The 20,797-nt window shown below is 38.1% G+C and overlaps 1 protein-coding gene across 1 annotated transcript in view; it reads left to right on the plus strand.

The window, feature by feature from the left end:
* The first annotated feature begins 1,830 nt into the window (after positions 1–1,830).
* The window catches only part of FHL5 (four and a half LIM domains 5), a 28,474-nt gene continuing 9,507 nt past the window's right edge, over positions 1,831–20,797 (plus strand). Inside the window, exons 1-2 of the mRNA XM_054063856.1 lie at positions 1,831–2,051; positions 19,208–19,389. Coding sequence (XP_053919831.1) covers positions 19,213–19,389 — 177 coding nt within the window. The 5' untranslated portion in view covers positions 1,831–2,051; positions 19,208–19,212. The remainder of the gene's footprint in view (positions 2,052–19,207; positions 19,390–20,797) is intronic.

A 20,797-nucleotide genomic window follows, 5' to 3' on the forward strand; every position in this document is an offset into this window, starting at 1 on the left:
ACAACAAATTCATTATTTAAATTGGGGGTTTTAATTGTTAAGGAATGAGATTATTTTTTTTTTAATTAACAAAAATTCTTAAATGAGAAGAGCAACTTGAGAAGTTTAAAACGAAACACTGGTTGATGAATTTCCCACATCCTCAATGTGCAGAGGAAGCGAGGTCGAGATGGGTCATGTCTGGGGGCAGATGATATAATTTGCTATTTCAGGAGGTTCAGGAAGAGAGATGGGAGCTGTATGAGATGTCATCTAACATAGAAAAGCAACAGCAGCGTTTTTGTTGTCCTCTTCGTTAGTACTCAATTAGCACCTCTGGGCAAAAATTTTGACTCTGTTTTCTGGGCATCTTCTATTAACGTAGTTATGATCTCTATTTACAGTTAGACAAATTTAAGGATAGCCTTTGACGTTTAAGGATGGACATATGCTAGAGGAGGTGTCTGTACTTCTCAGCCTTTCGGAAAGAACACCTTGAATAAGAACTATTTCTAGTTGTCATTAACTCCTTTGACAGATCCATTTGGGTAATTCTTCCGTCTCGGTCTGTCTTGTGTGCTTCAAAAGGTTCTTCGTCAAAAACTGCTTTCATTTTTTTTTCTTTTCAGAAGTAAAGGCAAGAGGAAGCTATTTATGATTCTCATTCTGGCCTCAAATTCAGACCTAGCTCGTCCTTTCCTCAATCTGCAAAAAACTGCAAGCTTGAAAAAATCGGCATAGAAGTGTGTGGTATAAATAAAGCTTATAGTTCGTATAACAGTAGAAGGAAAGAATTCAATCTGTTTTGAGTATACGAAAAAAATAAATGCCTACAGGGGTTTAATAAACCACTCATCTACAAATAGAGATGATGAATTCTTAGCAACGATAATCAAATGATCAGTCCAATGTAGTATCTTGCAAGATACTACCTAAACACAGATAACCTCTGGAACAAGTCTCAGTCTGGAAATTCTACCAAAGACTTCAGATAACGTAAGATATCTTTAAACTGTTTAAAAGTTTCCTTAGTTCTTTATCTGTGATATGAAACAGCTCCCACCCACTTGACATTATAGACTAAATGATTCAGATCTGACTCTTGCTTGTGGAAAAATCTGGCTGGAGGTCAGTAATAGTTCATACCACAATCCACCATCCTTCTTTTCACTCTGCTTAACTTCATCCTGTATTTTCAAATGGATACAATATTCTTACTTTTCAGCTGTGATTCATTAAAGGTCTGCATAGAGTCTTGTAAAATATAAGCTCCTTTGTACCCACTATGCATGTGGCGGACTGTGAGAGTTAGCTGGCCCCTGTTCTGTCCAAGCAAAAGTAAAAGATGACTGCAGTTCAAAAAGGTGAGAACTGAGAAATATTGAGAGAGAACCTAGAGGAGGCCTTTGCTGCCGCTCTGATGGTAGCGCCATACAAACACCTTCCTACCTGAGGAAATAGCAGCAAATTTTTTTCTACTGGGTCCCCCAAAATGTCTTCTGAAATTGAAGGAGTGTTTCTCCCTGCACTTCTTTCCTCTACACAACACTCAGATTTTAGTCATCATAATTTTTCTATTTCTTTTCCAAATAACAATTCTATGTAAGGTCTTTTGGATTCATTATAGAAGGACAAATGTTTTTCAGGGGATGAGTGATGATCCATCTTTTTTTTCCTCTTTTTTTTTTTTTCTTTTCTTTTTTTCTTGAGAGGTTTTATTCTTTAATTTTTCTAAAAGAGACTTTTTCCTTTTGAAAATAATGACAACCTGAAGTTCCTTTAAGAATCTCCTACATGGTATGTATTTGTGATTTGTAAACACAATATGTCAAAGCATGATGTGATTCAGTGGTGAGGCAGCCAGCTATTTGCATGTCATGAGGTCTAAGGGAAACAAACTGACCCCTCAGCCTTCCTCCACCCAGCCAAATTCTGATGGGACCCTCAAATAGCTCTGGCAAAGTGTTCTGTTTCTTTTGGATTTGACGAACTCTTGTTTCTGTGAAGACATGTAATTATTTCTTCTTTATTTTGCTGTACAAGTTACCAAGAGAAGCAGCTGAAAATTGAATGTGAGTATTGAGGCTCTTTTCCATTATTCCTTTATCTGATAATATTTAAATTCACTAGTATACAAGGTACCTAATTTAGCACTTCGAGCAAGTAAGCAGGAACTTTTTCCTCAGACAGAAAGCTGCTGATTAAATTAAATTAAATGCAGGATTCTACTTTTTTTTTTTTTGATGCTATTGTTTTCCTATTGTTAATCAGTTCACATATTCATTTACGAGAATGTTGTTTGAGGTTTCATTTGTGATGAGTTAAGGATTGGTTTTGTTTACTCCGAAGAACAAGCCAACAGAAAAACTGTATGCTGTTTGTTGTGACATTTGAATCACCGTTTCTATCTCTTAGTGAGCTTTCATAGCTGTTTTCTTTTGCAAGAAAACTTTCTAGATAGTGTCTTTTCTGATAAGTCACTTGTGTTTATAGCAATATTTTGACATTATAAAAATCAACTATCATCTCCAGACTCTCTCTCTGTAAGATACCTTTTGGCTATCACATTTTTAAAGTTGTAGTTTTGGTTTAGAATTTGAAAGGGAAGAGTATTGACAGGATATACCACTGTTTAATGAAATGGTGCTAGCAATGAATGCCTATATTCCAGGATTAAAAAAGAAGTATTGATATGGAAATATTCCTTAAATTAAAGTATATTTATACTAATTGTACTCCTACCTGATTTCACAATGGCAGGATTTTTTATAATGAGATTACAATTAAATTTGGACGAAGCTATCAATTATAATTTCCATTTCAATGATATGAATGTTTGAAATCATATTTCTTTAACAGTCCCTGTTTCCAAAAGAGTTGGAGCTGGGCACAGAATCTTTTACATTTAGAAAAAAGTTTCAGATATCTTTGTCTGTTTTCACCCATATTTTTCTTCCATTTGTGTGATAACTGTAACAGCTTTAATATAGTAATGTTATAACGCATTGCTGATGGTCTTCCCATGTCATTTTATTGCAGTGTCACAAAAGTCACTTTGATTCAAAGTAGTATAATTAGTAGAGACTTATGATGGCATACTAACCTTCGTGTAGGATTACAGCAAAAAGAAATCAAAAGCTGCCTGAAAGAGATCCTGATCGGTTGTGACCTATGGTATCTCCAGGTTATTTGCAGGCAGTCATATTTTATGAATCATTTATTTCTTGTTGACTTGGAAAGACGTGTTCTGTGGGCTAGACACCAATAAGCCCAGCTGTCTTCATTTTTTTCATATCCAAGCTTTACTTCTCAAAAAAAGTTGAAAGCTTTTAATATTGCCTAACCATGGACAAACAGAAAGAAATGAAAATCTTAACTAACATGCTTCCAAATGTCAAGCCCAAAACCAGAAAGTGAAATTCTAACCCTGTTCAAATAAGCAGCCCTCCTGTCGAGTAAACAAGCCCTAGATGCTGTTCAGGCTGTTAGATCACCTGGGAAATAAAACTGACCTGAGTTTTCCAGCACAGTTCCCTGCCAGTTAAGGGTAAGATGATGTCTTATGTCTAATTCTTGGATCATCATAAAATTAACCATTTCCAGTTCAATTGTTCTATTAAAATCTCTAAAGCCGCAAGTCTGGAAGTTGGCATGGTGAAATGCTGCTGATGCTCCACCTGCGCTCCTATAGTGTAATTTATTCTTTTGGGAACAGAGCGCACAGCTCTTGTGAGAAAGAAGGCTGTGAACTCCTTGCTTCATACATTTTTATTTTCCTGTAAAATGTAAGAAGAATGAAAAAGGGACAGTTTTGCATAATTATACAAACATTGCTGCAAACATTACTCCAAAACCACTGAACTGTTGCATTAAAAACAATTGAATAAAATCCTATGATATAAAATTCTTTAGCAGGGATACAGGGAGGGTCAAGACTGTTACAAAGACTAACTAATTTCCCTTAGTTGCCTTTATAATGATGGCTAAATTAAATTTCTTCTAGGAATCACACTAGAGAGGAATCTTTCTCCTTTAACTATAAAAAGTGCCTTGTTCATTAGTCTCAGTAGGCTTAGGTTAGCTTTTGTGAATATCGCTCATTCTCTGGTGTTATATAGTATACATCAACTATTGTCTCTTCTTGCTTCCTTTTGTTCACTTTGATTCTACTTCATTCATGTTAATAGATTACTTTTCTTCTTAGCTGTGATTGCCTTTGAAATTGTTCTAGGTCCATATGTAAGGACTGGTAAATTCTTGCACATCTCAACATATTCCGGATAATGGATCTGAACAGGCTGCCCTAGTTGGTTGCTGGCCTCAAGCGTAGAGGCCTTATAACTCAGAAAAATATTCATCTTCTTGCAACATGTCTTCGTGCATAGGTGGCAGAATTGAAAGAATGAATGACCAAGTGACTGAGTGTGGTTTAGCTGTTGACAGAGCACATACACGAGAGACCAGAATTTTGTCCAGAGTCACCTGTTATTCCGTGCCTCAATTCTCGTCTGTAAATCAGTTTTGTTACATTGGAGAGAAAGAAAGTAGTTCATAGCAATATTATCTGAGACTGTAAACAACCCAAATTCACTGGAAAATCCTTCATAATTAGAAACTGTCTCAACCACTCTGCCTCTAAGAGATTTGTCATAACGGTTTGTCATAAATCTGGAAAAATTCCACCTGCATCATTTTGCACTTGAATGTTAATAATAACCTCAGAGACATTAAGGACAATTGAAGAGTTTGCAACTACAATATTTTATTGCTTCAACAAATTTTCAAAGTACTTTCTACCTCTAGCACTGGAAGTTGACCACTTGGCAACCTTCATAGAGTGATCTTAACTATTCCAGGCTGGTGCCATGGATACAGCCCAATGAGCACACCCTTTTATTGGCAAAGGCGTAGTGAGCTGGCTTCTTGTCTTCCCACTCCTCCAAGTTTGCTCTCTGACCTTGAGCAAATCAATTTCTTTGCTTTGACAAATAGACTTATCTGTAGACAAGTATCTCACAACTGCATTTTAGGATTTCTATACTATTGTTTTTAGAAAGGCATTCTGAGACTTTTGAGAGGAAAGCTGTAGAATATTTCAGAGCATTATGTTATAATTCTATTTATCAGAAGTCCAGAACAGTATTAGGCTATAAATCTATCTATCAGGAGCCTTGTGTTCCTCAAGTGAGCTCTTCAAGTTTCAAGTTCAGCCATATCGTGATTCATTTATGTATTATAACATGCAAAATTGTGGCATAGTTAGAGTTCTGCGAGTCTGGGAATTTATTTGCATGGAGAAGAAAAGGAAACTATTAGAGGAAAAACTGTTTAATTCTGATGATCTAATTGTAATTTTTTGTTTGGTTTGGTGCTTGAAAATTGGAAAGCATTGAAAAATATTTCAAATTAAAAGCTCAAGACTTTCCAAAGTAAAGTCTTAAAATATTTTGAGGGTTTTTTTTAAATACAGTAGCTGAATTCTTGATTTGTTTAATCACTTGCTTAGGCTTTTTACTGCAAACATTTATCAAATTGAACACAAATTAACAAAAAGGACTTGAATTGTATTTGTTCCCTAACACAGTTTCTGCTGCTGCTTACTGCTCTCCTCCTCCTCGGACTGACTTTATCGCTCACAAATGATCAGAGTTATGGCCTCTGGGCATCATGCTGTTTTGAAAACGGTCAATTCCCTTCTAGGTTTGCACGGATGGTTACTGAGTATCAGGCTTCACATCCTCACTTAAATAGACTTTACCAGATTTAGTGGACTCATTGTTCACAAGACACGTAGATACGGCAGTTAGGGACATAGTTTAGTGATGGACTTGGCAGTGTTAGGTTTACAGTTAGACTCTATGATCTTAAAGGTCTTTTCCAACCTAAATGATTCTGTGCAATATCCTTGAGTTAAATAACGTGTTCTTAAAATGTTCCTAAATGTTGGAAAGGAATTTCTTCATTCTTACCAATTTCTTCTACAGTTCTAAGACTTTACGAATGATTTTTATCTTCTGAGATAAATGTGGACTGTCTTGGATGTCCAGATAAACTTTAGTTAAGTCAGAATAGGCCAATCCTACCCTTGAACTAACTTTTAGATAATATGTATTTATAATCATAGAAAGAAGTATTTTCTGAAAGTCATAATGCCAAAACCAAAAAAAAATAAAAAATAAAGGACCTTTTTCACATGCCAAAAAAATCCCAACGGAGCAGTAACTGAAGGGTCAGTAACCTCACATCATAGTAAAGAAAAACAGAATACCATGGTCTACCCAATGCAGAATCTAATTTTAAATCATAACCACTTTTAGGAAGACAAACTGTGTTAAAATAGAAAGAAATATGTTTAATGTCTGGCACAGAGATTTTAAGGCTTAAGGAAAACATTAGGATACCCAGTCACATAATTGTTTAGCAGACCTTATGTCCTAAGTAGACAGAACAAGTAACAATAAGAGGCACAAAGATTTCAAATACATGGCAAAGGCCATTGATAGGACATGAAGAGAGCCCAGAGCTGAGTCCCTCTAAGGCCTGGTTGATGTTGCTGCTCATTGGACCCAAGGACTGAAGTTAGAACAGTCTATGCCACTGTATTTTCTATCTTGTTTGACAGGACACCATCTACTCAACACTCAAGGGTCAAGCAATTAAAATGTGTTTTCTGGTTAATGGATGGTGCACAAAGCCACATATTTAAAGGAGAGAACCTAATCAGCAAATATACCAATCAAACAATGAGAAAAAAAAAACCAGCAATTTTTTCTTTACTCAGTCCTAGTAACACTCCTTTATTTTTCCTCCATGGTAGAGGACAAACCAGAAGCCAAAGACCTCCACTTCCCACTCTTTCTTCCATCAGTCCCACTCCCAAACAGGTTCACTGCCTTCAAACATCCTGTTGTCAGCTCTCTTCTATAACTGAGTTTTTATATTGTGAGTCATATATCCTTTCGCTGTGTTGGAATGAAGTGTGATGGTTTACCATTAACAGTGAATATAGGACACATCACAAATGAATGTGTATATCTGTACATTTAACATATTTTCCTCACCCCAAAGACCAGCAGATTTGATACACCTGCATATTTAAACTAATAAGGTTTTCCAGCCTTACAACAAATATGGAGCAGAGCATAGAAGGAAAAAGTCACCCTGCTACAGTTCTACACCTTTGGTGAAATGCACACACAGCCGAATTGTGCAAATTTGTTACTGCAACCTTGGTGCAGATGTTCAGACTTTGTAAGTGGATTGTGTTTATTGCTCCTCCATAGATATGGGGACACCAGCTCTCATATGCAGAGCTAAAAGCCTGATCCAGAAAATATTACATCATCTAATTTGACATCCTCAAATTGAGTGAAATTATTCAGCTACATTAATTTACATACATATTTGAATGTTCCGGGAGTCCTGTTCTAAGAGCAGACAAAGCACGCATTTGTGTAACAGAGGGAAGCAGAAGGAAGCTAAATAAGTCTGCTTAACACCACCAACAGTGTATTTTCACATTGGTTGGTGGTTTCACACCTTCCTGGAAGCCTTTCTTGCCCTCTCTCTTGGTTACATCATTTAACTAGTCCATCACTGTAAAAGCAGTAGAATATGAAGAGTACCACATCTTCCAGGTTTTCTCCACTGGGTTAAAACTTCTGTGGTGTATCCGCCTAGGAGATGCAATATATGCATATTTTAATAAGGTTGTATTATTATTGAATCCTTGTACTTGAAAGATATTGCAATTGCAGAGGATCATTGCTGCTAGGTCTTGTAGCAACGCCTACTGTGTTGTCAATAAAAATCCAGAGTGCATAGATAGTCCTTGCTTTGAAATCAGGTTGTTATTTGCTTCACTCAATGTTTCTGCCCCTTCGTTCTCTATTTGATCCTGCCCCTTAGGACTGCCCATTATGAAGCCTGCTTTCCCTCGGAAAAGTCCATGGAGGCACATCATAGAGTCCCTTCCCTTGGTCACCCTAAAAAATACATATGATAGGAAGAGAGGGTGTATATGCTACATGTAGAGTTGCCAGCATTTCTTAGACCGTACACAGCAGTGATTTCACGAAGTATGATCCCTATGGAGGAGCCCAGGGCTTGTCTGCAGAGCCACGTCATCTCTGTTTCCAGCGTAAAGTTTGGCAAGAGAGCGGCAGCCAAGACTAGTGGAGCTCTGCACGTAGCAAAAGTTAATTGGGTGTGAAATTATAAATACCTGGGAACGATGACAAAGGAGATAGGGATTCTACATACTAATACTCCTCGCAGTAACCTTTGGTTTTCCTAAACTGTAATGCCACTCAGCTCGTGACAGTCTTTTAACATAGGTGAGATCAGAAATCTGATTTCATTGATTTTGATAAGGCATCATATTTTTACTACAGAAGTGCTGCAGCTGGGTTTATTTTTTCCTTGGAAAAATAGGTCAGGTTGGCACAGAGCAGCTGGGAGAGAAAAAGAAAAGGCTGTGCTGCTGCAGCAGATACTTTATTATCACTTGGGGATTTTATGTTTGGTTTTGGGGGAAGGAGGTCTTTTTTTTTTAAAATAGGGTAATGAAAATCCTTTCCAATTTTAGCTTGCTGCTAACACTGCTGCTGCTCATCTTTTTCTTATTGTTCACTTTGTTTCTTAAAGCGGTTCTAAAGTAGGTCACAGGCTTTTAAAGAATTCAGCTAGAAAAAAATTGTGCTCCTTAATCAGTTGTATAGTTTTGTTTTTTCTTTTTTCCACAGGATTTTGATTCATGTGATGTACCTGTTCTCTCACAACATGGTATTCTTCACCCACCTTTCTATTTCTGAAATAAAATTTAAGGGTGGAGGAAATCCAGTCTTTGCAGTTGATGCATCTGCAAATATAAGAAATGCCTTTTTTTTTTTTTTTTGGTAAGATCTGAAAAATTGCATTCAGCGTCAGCCTTGCCTACTGAAGATCTGTTACCCCTTATTAGTGATGAAGCTGTTTTGTTTCGTGTCCTGTGAGCACCTCACCCCCTGCTGTATCGCAGGCATCACTTCCTACTGCTGTTGTGTTCCCCAGGAAATCTTTCAGTCCCAAAGGCAAGTTTGTGTCATTTTCAGGTAGATGTGTTCCTTCCCTGTGTAGTGTGTTGCTAGGATCCTGCTCTTTCCTTGGTGGACTTCTTCTCAGCCGTGTGGGCATTTTGGCTTTATTGCATGGTGTAGAGGGGAATTGGTAGCTGCCTGCTTGATGTGCGGAGGCTGTTCTCGCAGAGATGGCTCAGAAGTGCTGCTCTGATTTGCACTCTGCAGATGAACTCACCGGTAAAAGTCTGAGATCAAGATTTCAGCACATCTCTTCACTTTTAACTTTAATCTCATTTTGATTTAGGCACTTTTTTAAAGGTATCTTCCATGATTAAGTGATTGTAGGTGAGGGTGGAGGCAGGAAAAGGGACTGAAAAAGCCAGACAGAAAGGGTGGTGGGAAAGACTCCATATTCATTGCCAGAGATCCTTTGTGACCTCAGTGAGCCATTCTCATCCTGACCAGTTCAGTCCCAAATTGTTAATGTTTCTTTTTCTATTCCAAAGACATTTTCTACTTGCTGGGTTGTAGGCCGATAGAAGAAAAATACATTAATATTTCTAAGAAAGTACAATATATTATTCTCTACATTCCCATCATTTTAAATGATAAAACTGTAATTGAACATGAACACTCTTTTACCACCAAATTTCTTCTCTCCAAATGAGACCACTGTAACTCAGATTCACATCTTTTTTCCTAGAATAAAACATAGTTAGGTATAAAATTTCTTGTTCAAATGAAATTGTTGACTTTATATCAGAACTCAACTTCAAGTTTTTAGAGAAATATTTCTGTTGAGAATTTAAGATCCACTTTTAGACCAATGCTTTTCAGTCAAATTTTACTATTTTGAATTGTAGTTTAAACAAATGGACATTTTCTATGCAGTGTGTGTATGGGAGGATTATTCAGAAATATTTTCCATTCAAACACATCACATTTTAAAAACAAATGTTAAAGCATTTTGGATCAAGCTTAGTTCAAAACTCACTTTTCTTCCAAAACCTCTCTTTTGCAATGTTTTTTTCTTCAAATTTATATTAGTTTTGGAAGCTTGTAAGTTCTCAAGTTTCAGAGCATGAATTAATCCTCTAAAAGGGATTAGGAAACTTTTCTCATAAGCAAGTTGCTGCCTAACCACCTCTTGTAGGATTTCTTGCACCTTCCTTAGGATGGTTTTGCCTGATGAACTGAAAAAAAAATATGTACAAGTATAGTCATTTTCCTTCACACTGCCATTAAGTCATCACAAAATAATTTTTAGATCTGCTTTCCCTGCTGAGTTCTGGTAAGGAGTATGTTTATTGTAGATGTTAGCATCCCAAACACGCCTTTATTCCTTGTTCTGTAGAAGGCAGTGGTTGAGTGAATCACTGCCTATGTTTCCTTCTGCGTCAAGCCATCAAAATAACTAAGATTACTGAAAGCACACAGGTTTTAAATCTCTTCCATGGCCTGGTCTGTAACAATTAATTTCAGCTTAAAATTTAAAATGATCAGTGTGAAAAAGGAGTTTTTACTTGCACAGCCTGCAACAAAAATAACAAAATCTTCTTTACTGTGGCAAACCATGTACCACAACCAAGCAGGCGACTCCTTTCCATCAAAAAAAACCCAGTTTTTGTGCAGTACTCATATCTAGGTATCAGAATGGTTGACTAAGTCACCTTCAAGCCCATAAACGCAGCTTCAAAGCTCCAGTGTGGATTCAGCTTAGAGTATATTACAGCTGAAAGCAATATTATTTCTCACGTGTTCTGACTAAACACATCTAACTTAGATAGCAACTCACAATATGTCATCTACAAGAGGCTATCGTTACAGGAACTATTACTCCTGTTCAAATACCCGTCAGGTAGTACTGAGGTTTTGTGGACTCTTTCACCCTCCTTCTTTTATGATTCAGCACTGACAAATCTTTCTGTGGTCCATCACAGAATCACAGAATTGTTGAGATGGCATGGGACCTGTGGAAACCATCTAGTCCAATGCTCTGCCTAAGCAGGAGCACCTAAAGCAGATTTCCCGGGGCTATGTCCAGTTAGGTTTTTAATATCTCCAAAGATGGAAACTACATAGCATCAATGGGCAACCTGTGGCAGTTTTCAACCACTCTCACAGTGAAACATTTTCTTTCTTCTATTTAGTGGAATCCCTTGCATCTCAGTTTGTGCCCATTGTATTTGCTCCTGTCAGTGAGCTTCCTCTTCATTCTTTCTCTTTAGGTATCTGTACACATTGAGGAGAACCTCTCTGTACGTTCTCTCCTCCAGACTCAACAGTCCCATCTCTCTCAGTCCTTCCTCATAGGAGAGATGTTCTAGCCCCTGAGTCACCTTTGTCACCCACTAGTGGATTCTTTCCAGTAGCTCCATCTCTCGCCTACTCAGGAGCCCAGAACTGGACCCAGCACTACGGATGTGTCTCACCAGTGCTGAGTAGAGGGGAAGGATCACCACTGTCAGCCTGCCAGTAATGCTCTTTCTAATGCCCCAAAGGATCCTGTTGGTCTTCTTACCCTCAATGGCATGTTTCTGGCTCAGGTTCAACTTATTGTCCACTAGTACCTGCCATACCTTCTCTGCAAAGCTGCTTTCTATTTGTGTGGCTCCCAGTACATACTGGTACCTGCAGTTATTCCTCCCCAGATGCAGGACTTCGAAACTCCCCTTGCTGAACTTCATGAGATTCCTCTCACCCCACTTTTCCAGCCTTGCAGTATCCCTCTGGATGACAGCACTCACATCTGGTGTATCAGCTACGTCTCCCAGTTTTGTGCCATCTGCCAATATTCTGTGGCTGTACTCTGTCCCATCTCCATGTCATTAATGAAGATGTTGAACAGTATTGATCCCAGTGTCAACTCCTGGAGTACACCACTAATAACATTACTTTAAATTGCCCCCTTTAACATTGTACCTAGGATTTGCTAATGATTTCTCATCCACATTGTAGACTCATGACTGTTTTGCTTTTGGAACTCAGGCAGCTCAAGCTAATCAATGTAAAACTGCCTAAATTTCTTCTAAGTATATAACTCACCAGCTTATTTGAGTATACCTTATCACATGGACCTTTTGTACCAGATGCAATCCTCAAACCTGATTTATGGTTAAATATAAAACTGAGAATGCTGCCAGGATTTTACATTAAAAGGTACATAAATGCACAGCTGAAATATTTCATGGCTTCATTTCATTCCATAAATCTGACAGTAGTCAGAAAGGAATGAGCTCCGTAATGAACAAAGGAAAAAATTCTGTCTCTACCAGATTTTAAGATGACCTGTAAAAAACAGGAGTGAGAATGAAAAAAGAAAGAAAAATTAAAGAAAATCTCTAAACCATAGCATTAGTCCTATTATTTTCCCCACCACAGCATTAGCACCAGCCCTGCTGGTGAAGATATTGACAGCACCTAGGAATCTGAGCAGGTGAAAAAGTTTTGTGTTACTAGGTAATAGCTTGGGATAGGCTTGAATCAAGACCAAGTACTCCAAAGACAATTTGTCTCTACTTAAACATGGAGCTGCACTACTGACCAGCAATACTGCTGATCACCCAGGCTTGTTGTTCTTAGAATGACAGGGCCAGATATTCTGGAATAGATTTTCTGGATACTGATATAGTACTTGTATTAAATGATGATAATTTACACCCTCTGACAATCACACGTTGATTAGTTTTAAAAAAAAAAAAAAGAGTAATCTAGCAAATAATCTAGGTTTAATTCTGTAGCCAGTTAGCAAATTTTCTGCATCCAACTTCCAAAAAAACCAACTTTCTGGTACTATATTAGATATGCTTATCTGTGACCTCTAATTTCTCTGTAGAGTGGGTTTGCTGTTATGGTAGTTCTTAGTCTTCATTGACAAAGCTCGCAATCAAGGAAGAATATCCATTAGGAGAGATGCATACAGAGCCATTAATTTGAATTTTGCCAACTAAATTGCTCTGGCTGGTCTCAGTAGCAAGTAGAAGTTGTATTGGACAAGCTGGATGCTGCTGGTGAAAGTTCTGTAGATAACTCAGTGATGAGTGATGTCCCTCAGGGATTCGTATGTAGACTAGTACTGTTTAATATCACCATCCATGACATAGTCAGTGGGACTGAGTGCACTCTCAGCAAGTTTGCAGACAACGTCAAGCTGAGTGGTATGGTTGACACACCTTAGGGACAGTATGCCATCCAGAGGGACCAGGATAAGCTTGAGAAAAGAGCCTCTGTAAACCTCATGAGGTTCAATGAAGCCAAGAGAAAGGCGCTGCACCTGGGTCAGCCCAAGAACAGATACAGGCTGGACAAAGAATGGGTTGAGGATAGCCCCAAAGAGAAAGATTTTCTCATGGATGAAAAGCTGGACATGAGCTGCAGTTGCACTTCAGCCAGGAAAGCCAACCATATCCTGGGCTGCATCAAAAGAAGCATGGACAACAGGTTGAGGGTGGTGACTCTGCCTCTCAAATCCACTCTGGTGAGACCCTGCCTGGAGTCCTGCATTCAATTCTGGAGCCTTCAGCCCAGGAAAGACATGAATCTATTGGAGCAGGTCCAGAGGAGGGCCACAGAAATGATCGGAGAGATAGAACACCTTTCCTGTGAGGACTGGTAGAGCTGGGATTATTCAATCTGAAGAAGACTGCAAGGATACCTGATTGTGGCCTATCAGTACTTAAAAAGGGCTTATAAGGAAGCTGGAGACAGATGTTTTAGTAGTGCCTGTAGCAATAGGACAAGGAGTAATGGTTTTAAACTGAAAAAGGGTGGATTTAGACTAGATGTAAGGAAGAAAATTTTTAAAATGAGGGTGGTGAAAACACTCGGGTTTTTTTTTCTGGGCAGCCCAGAGGGGTAGTAGGTGGATGGATATCTGAGAAACCTGATCCAGTTGAAGATGTCCCTCCTCATTGAAGAGAGGTTGGACTAGATGAGCTTTAAATGTCCCTTTCAACCCAAATTATTCTACAATTACATAAATTAAATCATATACCTAGTTTGCTGTAGAAGCAGTGGGGCTAGGCTATTCCAACCTACTCTGTACCTAGCAGAGATAGTTTGAGGCACATAAGCTAGTCAAGTATTTTCTGCAACAGCATCTTTATATGTCTGCACCACTGTGAAGTCTTGGTTGAGGTACTTTCACTGCTCTAATTAGTCCTAATTTGAGGTTTAGGTAAGTAATAAATTATGTTGTACTGGAAAAAACGGACAATTTAGACGACTACACCAATACTTGAGTTTGCATGATGTAAACAAAGCTGACAGCAATACCAATTAAGGAGAAAATTATAGAATTCCTGAGATGCTCAATCCCTTAGTTAAGCCAGACCTCTCATTCTTTTGGTTTTGGTCATGGGGTATGTAAACACACTACAATGCAGTGTGGCTCTGAATGCAGCTCTAAATGAGCTGTTTTGCCTAGACAGTCCACCAAAACTGTGTCATTTGTAGATCTTGAAGCAGTATAGTTGGATTGTTACAACACCATCCTGGTTGACATCAATCAGACAGAGATGTGCACCCACTCATATGCTTCCAGGACCTGCCTTCGGGTTACTGTGCTGCACCACAGAGATAAAACAACTTGTTCAAATTTAGCATCTGTGTCTCTTCTTTCCTATTGATACCTTTATTTTACTTGATCTGAAATATATTCCCCTGGTTCCTATTACTTCTCTAACCATTTTTAGAAGAGTAAAAATACTAGTATTCTTAAACATTCCAGTATAACTTAAAGGTATCACTGAGAAGCTTGCAGTTACTCTGAAGGAAGAGACAAAGCAAGGGTATTGCCAGTGTTCTGAAAATACATCATACATTTAACTTGTAGTTTTGAGGGGTTTTTGAGGGGTCAGGACTTTTTATTAGGTCTATTCATAAGAAAAAAACCAAAAAAAAAAGATTTGGGGATATTAGCAGACATCCAGAGAAATCATGATACTATAATCACTGAAATAAAGAAAAATTTCCTTGCAGAAAGTTGTTAGAAGCTTTTTTTTATAAAATACTATTGTTAGAAACTTTTTCTTACAATGATATTATTTACTTTATAGTGAAGTTGTAACAGTGAGTCACTAATGTATTTTGCAAATGTATATAATGAACTCTTGAGTAGCTCTCACAAAAAAACCCACACAAAATATGGAAAATGAGACTTCACATTTGTGCAAATAAGCAACACCATGTTGCAAGATAAAAACATGTACTTTCCCGAAAATAAACAAGTGCATGGGATAGCTTGCAGGAAAGTCCTCCTGATAATAAATCCATTCGTTTTTCTTATCCTTCCATGTGTTGCAATTATTAATTTTGCCGATGATTTTATTTCTTTATGCCTTTGTAATAGAGGGACTTATTCCAATCATTGTATGTTCTTAAAAAAAAAAAAAAGATGGCATAGTTCAATGGCAGGCTCATTTGGACTGGGAAATAGTCCATTACTACTGCCATAAAGCAAATGATAGAATATTTTCACTTGTATGTATATGTGCCCATATGCACACGTATATTCATTCCTATCTAAGTACCATTCATATTTCTGTTTTTTTTATACTTATACAGCGTAAGAAGGCTTAACGTATAATTGAAGAAAATATCAAGATAAACTATTAAGGTTTAGATTAACATTGTGGCTGTGCTTTTTGGCTCCAGTAATGGTGCCACATTTATCAGGTTTCACCACCTCACAACCATTTTCTTATGGCTTTCTTCACTGGAAGTCTTCCAGTGCTCTGCATTTTATAGAAAGCCATTTAACTCTACAGAAAGTCCCTCTCTTAATTTGCTGTATATATGTTCTGTCTTAATCTTCTGAAAAAGCAGGCAGACTAGCCAGCTCTGCTGTTTTATTTTCATCTGCTTTATATTGATACCATGAGACTGCTGCATTCTCAAATCTGACCCCAGGGACTCCAGTTGCAATCCCCTCACATTCCTGGCAACACCTCTCTGCACACCCTTGGAATAGTCTAACCCTACAAATGGTATCACATATCCATGCCTACCAGATACATAAAAAATCAACACTATTAACTTTGTTCCAATTTAAATAGCAAAATCTTCTTTTCCCAAGGAATGGAGACATCACAGTCTTTCCCTGTGCCTAGGATGTGAGTTAGCAGCTGGAATACTGGAGTCAGGGTTTCGTTCCATGAGAGCGAATAGCATCAGACCTCCAGAGATTTCTTAACTGACTTTCAAAACACAAAGTCTAGCTTCCAGCAAACTTACAGTAAACATATTTCTCTAGAGATTAGGATCAAAGCACAAGAAAAACATTCTACTTAAGTACGTGGTGCTCATACTATTACTTATTTATTGGAGCAAGGGTAAGTGATGCTGCTGGAGATGAGATTCACTTTTTGTGTTGCACTATCTAAGAGTAAAAGTAATTCTCAGAGGTTACCCAGACTTTTGCAGGAAGCTTTCCAAAAAATCATCATTCTTTTTCTCACTATCTCTGCTTCATTCCTAAACATGTTTTTATACCATCACAGTCAAACTCTAAAAACCTTCTCTGAAATAAGGTTTTGGGTGACTTGAGCACTTTACTAGAGAAGTAACTCAAGGACACTTGTGGCTTTGACTCTGATCTTGGGTGGAGCCTTTTAATGTTCTCAAGCAACCATTGCCATCTGTAAAACGTAAGTAATGGCACTTTGTTCCCTTATCCATATAGTTTTTTAGGAGGATAACTACATTACAAACTCAGAAATTCTGGAGTATTGAAATAGCAGGTCTTGTATGTGTATATAGCCCAGGTTTGCTGGAACAGATTGGCTTCCTATCTATAAAACCTTTCTTTTTGAAGACAATCATTTGGTTTGCAGATGTTTCAGTTACTTAAAAAAACCTTAGGATTTTCCTGTCACCACTTTTCAGATGAGACAAAACTGTGTTAAGACGCTGAGGTACTGATTTAGCAGGAAGGAAATCAGAAAGGTAGTCTACTCAGGGTTAACCTGAGACAGTTCTTAACTCTAACTCTCACACACAAAAAAAAAAAAAAGGAATGAAATTTCCTCTGAAACACAGTTTCAAGCCTGTCCTATGACCTTGAACAGAGTCCAGTTAACCGCAAACATTCCTTGATTGTCTCCCTAGCCACCAATTTATACTGCTTCCCCAATATAGAAAATGAAAAAACTTAACCTTCATTTTGCTGATCTTTTGATGACTATGTAGTGATCATACACTGAATAATATGTCTGGTTTTATATTTCATGTTGTGTAAACGTACAAGCTAGTGGGTGTAATTTTCTCACGTACTTGGGTTCTTTCTTTTCACATTCAAATCTCTGATCTTAAGAAAATGGAAGTCCAAATTCAAGCACTGTTATACTGTTATTCCAAGGATATCACATAAAATGCATCTGTAATATTTCTAAGCAAGCATGTTTCCCACTGATCTGAGTTACAGATTATTTGACTTCCTTACTACGCCCTGTCTTGGCTAGCACAAAGATTTAGAACAGTCAGAAATACAGTAAATCACTTAAGCTCAAAAGATTTTCAATTTACAGGAGCAAGTTTCCCATAACTTGTGCCAAATGACCAAGTCATTATTTTTGGTCTGAGATAAGCATTATAGTCTCTCTCCCTGCCACCTTTTAACTGTCCTACTAATATCCCTCCAGGAATAGCCCAATAAATGCCTGTTCTTATACATTGGTGCTAGTGAAGATCAATTAATTGTTTTTTCTCATAGTTCAAACAATCACACTGGATTACATCTCACAAGGCAGAAACCCAGAAAAAGATGAAATGCCTTTTTAAAACCAGACCATGGGCATAAGGCAGGCAGGGAGTTTATGAAAACAATTATGAGACAGTAATTCTAAATGGACTAGATGTAAACTCTGTAATGGCAAGTACTCCCCCAAATCTTGTTTTTCATATGCTTCTCTTCCTTAGTCGCAGGCTTTGCATCTGGTTAAGATAAACTAATTTGTGCTGTTACTCAAAGTGTAAAGATTTCATCTGCCAAAAGTCATTCACATATAAATATTTTATAAGACCTTCCCTGGTTGTTCTAAAATCCTCTAAAAGTTATGATTACTGGCACTGACTGCAGTGACACTCAATGAATTTAATGAAGAGTGTGATCCAATGAGTTCAACAGATGTTTCTGGGTTTGCTTCACTGGAAACTTTCTGGATTCTTCTTCCTTGATTCCCAGAAATCAAGACCAAATCTCAGGAAAGTGCTGATGATCCAACGAGCAGAAATAAGACTGAAATAAGTCTTCACCTCCACAATCCCTAGAATATTCAGCATTGCATACTATATGCAGCTGAGATTTGGATGCTTATCTAAGCCTCTTTACCCTGGAAAACTGAAGGATGGGAAATTCATACAATTGGCTCTCAATAAGTTTGTGGTATTTCCTGCACTTGTCTGGCATAGAAATGTACTCTATTTTCCAGTATTTTGGCACTGCCAGTGTGGAATCTGGCAACATATAAATATGTAAGAAAAGACAATCTTTTCCAGTAACAACAAAGGATATTTACTTTGAGTTATGATTTTGTTTATATCTTTATATCTTGCTGTCCAATGGTATTCGTGTCAAGTGACATGGCTACCAAATGCTAGTGGCATAGTTGGGATTATGCTGTTATATATTATTATATCACCCAGTCATATAGCTTGGAGTCCCTTGTCTTCCTTCTTTTCAGTTAGGTAGAGGTAAGGGTATTTTGAAAAAGAAGGAGAGCAGAAATACAGGAATGGCAAGAGAAACCAGGAGCAGACTACAAAGTGGTCTTTTAACTCTGCAGCTTGTTTGATTTTTTAACTATATAGCTTCTATCTGCATTCCCTGATTTTGGAATAAAATATACCTCACAATCCAGTACATAAGATTCATAATGTCAATAGTTGTATGTAAAGAATATGAAGACGCGTCCATTTTCAAGTATCTGACCTATCAGTGTAGGTACCATTAGATTAAGCTGAAGCAGCCCCATTATGTTAGTAACACAACACACAGTATATGTTGTTAAAGACTACCATTTTAGGATGAAACAGCCCAGCATTAGAAATCCAGGACACTACAAATGACCAAGACATATCTGTCCTAACTTTAACAGGTAAAGCAACATTCTTTATTATTTTGGCAAGCAAACAGCCATACACTGACTTACACGATTTTTCCATCTTTCCAGCTCACATGGAGAACCCAACCAGAATGACCAGCAATCACACAGACTGTCATTACTGCCTGCAGTCTCTTCGTGGAAGGAAGTATGCATTAAGAGAAGAAAATACTTATTGTGTTACATGTTATGACAGCCTATTTGCCAACCCCTGTGAAGAGTGCAAGCAACCTATTGAGTGTGATTCTAAGGTAAAGATTTAGCTTTCACTTCTTGTTCTTTGCTAAATTGCACACAAATCCCATTTCTTTAACAGCAGATTCTGTATCGGACACTCTGCATATCCGTGCACTGGTGAAGAGACGTAGGCATAACTGTTGTATATCCATGCACAGCAGACATAAACAGTGCTATTTTCCCACAATAGGGAAGCTCTGGGTCAAATACTAGGAGATCTGCACATACGTATACCTCAAGCACAGTGGTGGTGTTTATGTGGACCGCAGCTGGACTCCACACTTCACTTCCAGTCACTCATTAGCTGAAGAGACTGCACAGTTCTTGAGTGACAGCAGGGTGCTGGTGTAATTCAGTAGACCAGGTTGAATGAAACTTTGGAATTTCTGAGAGATGTTCATCAACAAAAGTATTTTGAGTATGGATAAATTACTTTATCTGCAGGTAAGAGCTTAACATAGAATCATAGAATCATGGAATCATAGAATCATAGAATAGTTTGGGTTGGAAGGGACCTTACAGATCATCCAGTTCCAACGACCCTGCCTTGGGCAGGGACATCCCACTAGACCAGGCTGCCCAAGGCCCCATCCAACCCGGCCTTGAAAACCTCCAGGGATGGGGCAGCCACAGGTTCCCTGAGCAACCCGTTCCCGTGCCTCACCACTCCCATAGTTAAGAAATTCTTCCTTATGTCTAGTCTAAACATGCAGCTTTCAAGTTGAAAAGAAACCATGTTTGTAATTCATATATTAATCCCTCTTTTGGAAGAGGGAGTTCAATATGTAGTGCTCTCCTTCTCCCCTTGCCTACATTCTTTCAAAAAAAAAGGTCAGAAAGTTATTAAAATAAGCCTTCTCAAAAGGCCTCCTCAGCCAAAGCACTTCACATTTTTCAAAGCACATTGTCTGAGTAGAGCTCAGTACTGTAAAGGAATCATTCAAGGAAATTGCTGACTTGGATGAAGATGCTTCTCAAACTCTCATCAGCGTTTTTCAATAGCAAACTTACACACAAAGCTCCAGTCAGGGTCACCTGGGGAACACATGCTCTGAGCTCACTAATTCCACTTTGAAAATTAGGTAAGTGGCAGGAATATTGATGTCAAAGGTCATTAACAAAAAGTCATGTCTTTGGATGGAGCGGAAGGAAACTCTGGCTGAAAAAATCAGGAGTAACAAGAAGGGATTGTAACAGGCCAGAGTCAGCTAGAAAAGTGGCCCAAAGAGATCTGCAGATGGTTGTCCCACTTCTGCCAAGGTGCTAGACCTTGGCCTTCTTCCTCACCTTCTTACACAGTCTTTGCCTCAGGCTGCAGTGGGGCAATAGCCTGTTTTCTAAAGCGTTCAGGCTGCAAAAAACCACAAATGAAAGTGGTAAGTGCTCAGCACTTCCTGAAGTGAAGTATGGTATATATTTTCA

The sequence above is a fragment of the Cuculus canorus genome, chromosome 3, assembly GCF_017976375.1.
Source record: "Cuculus canorus isolate bCucCan1 chromosome 3, bCucCan1.pri, whole genome shotgun sequence".
In the NCBI taxonomy this organism is placed as follows: domain Eukaryota; kingdom Metazoa; phylum Chordata; class Aves; order Cuculiformes; family Cuculidae; genus Cuculus; species Cuculus canorus.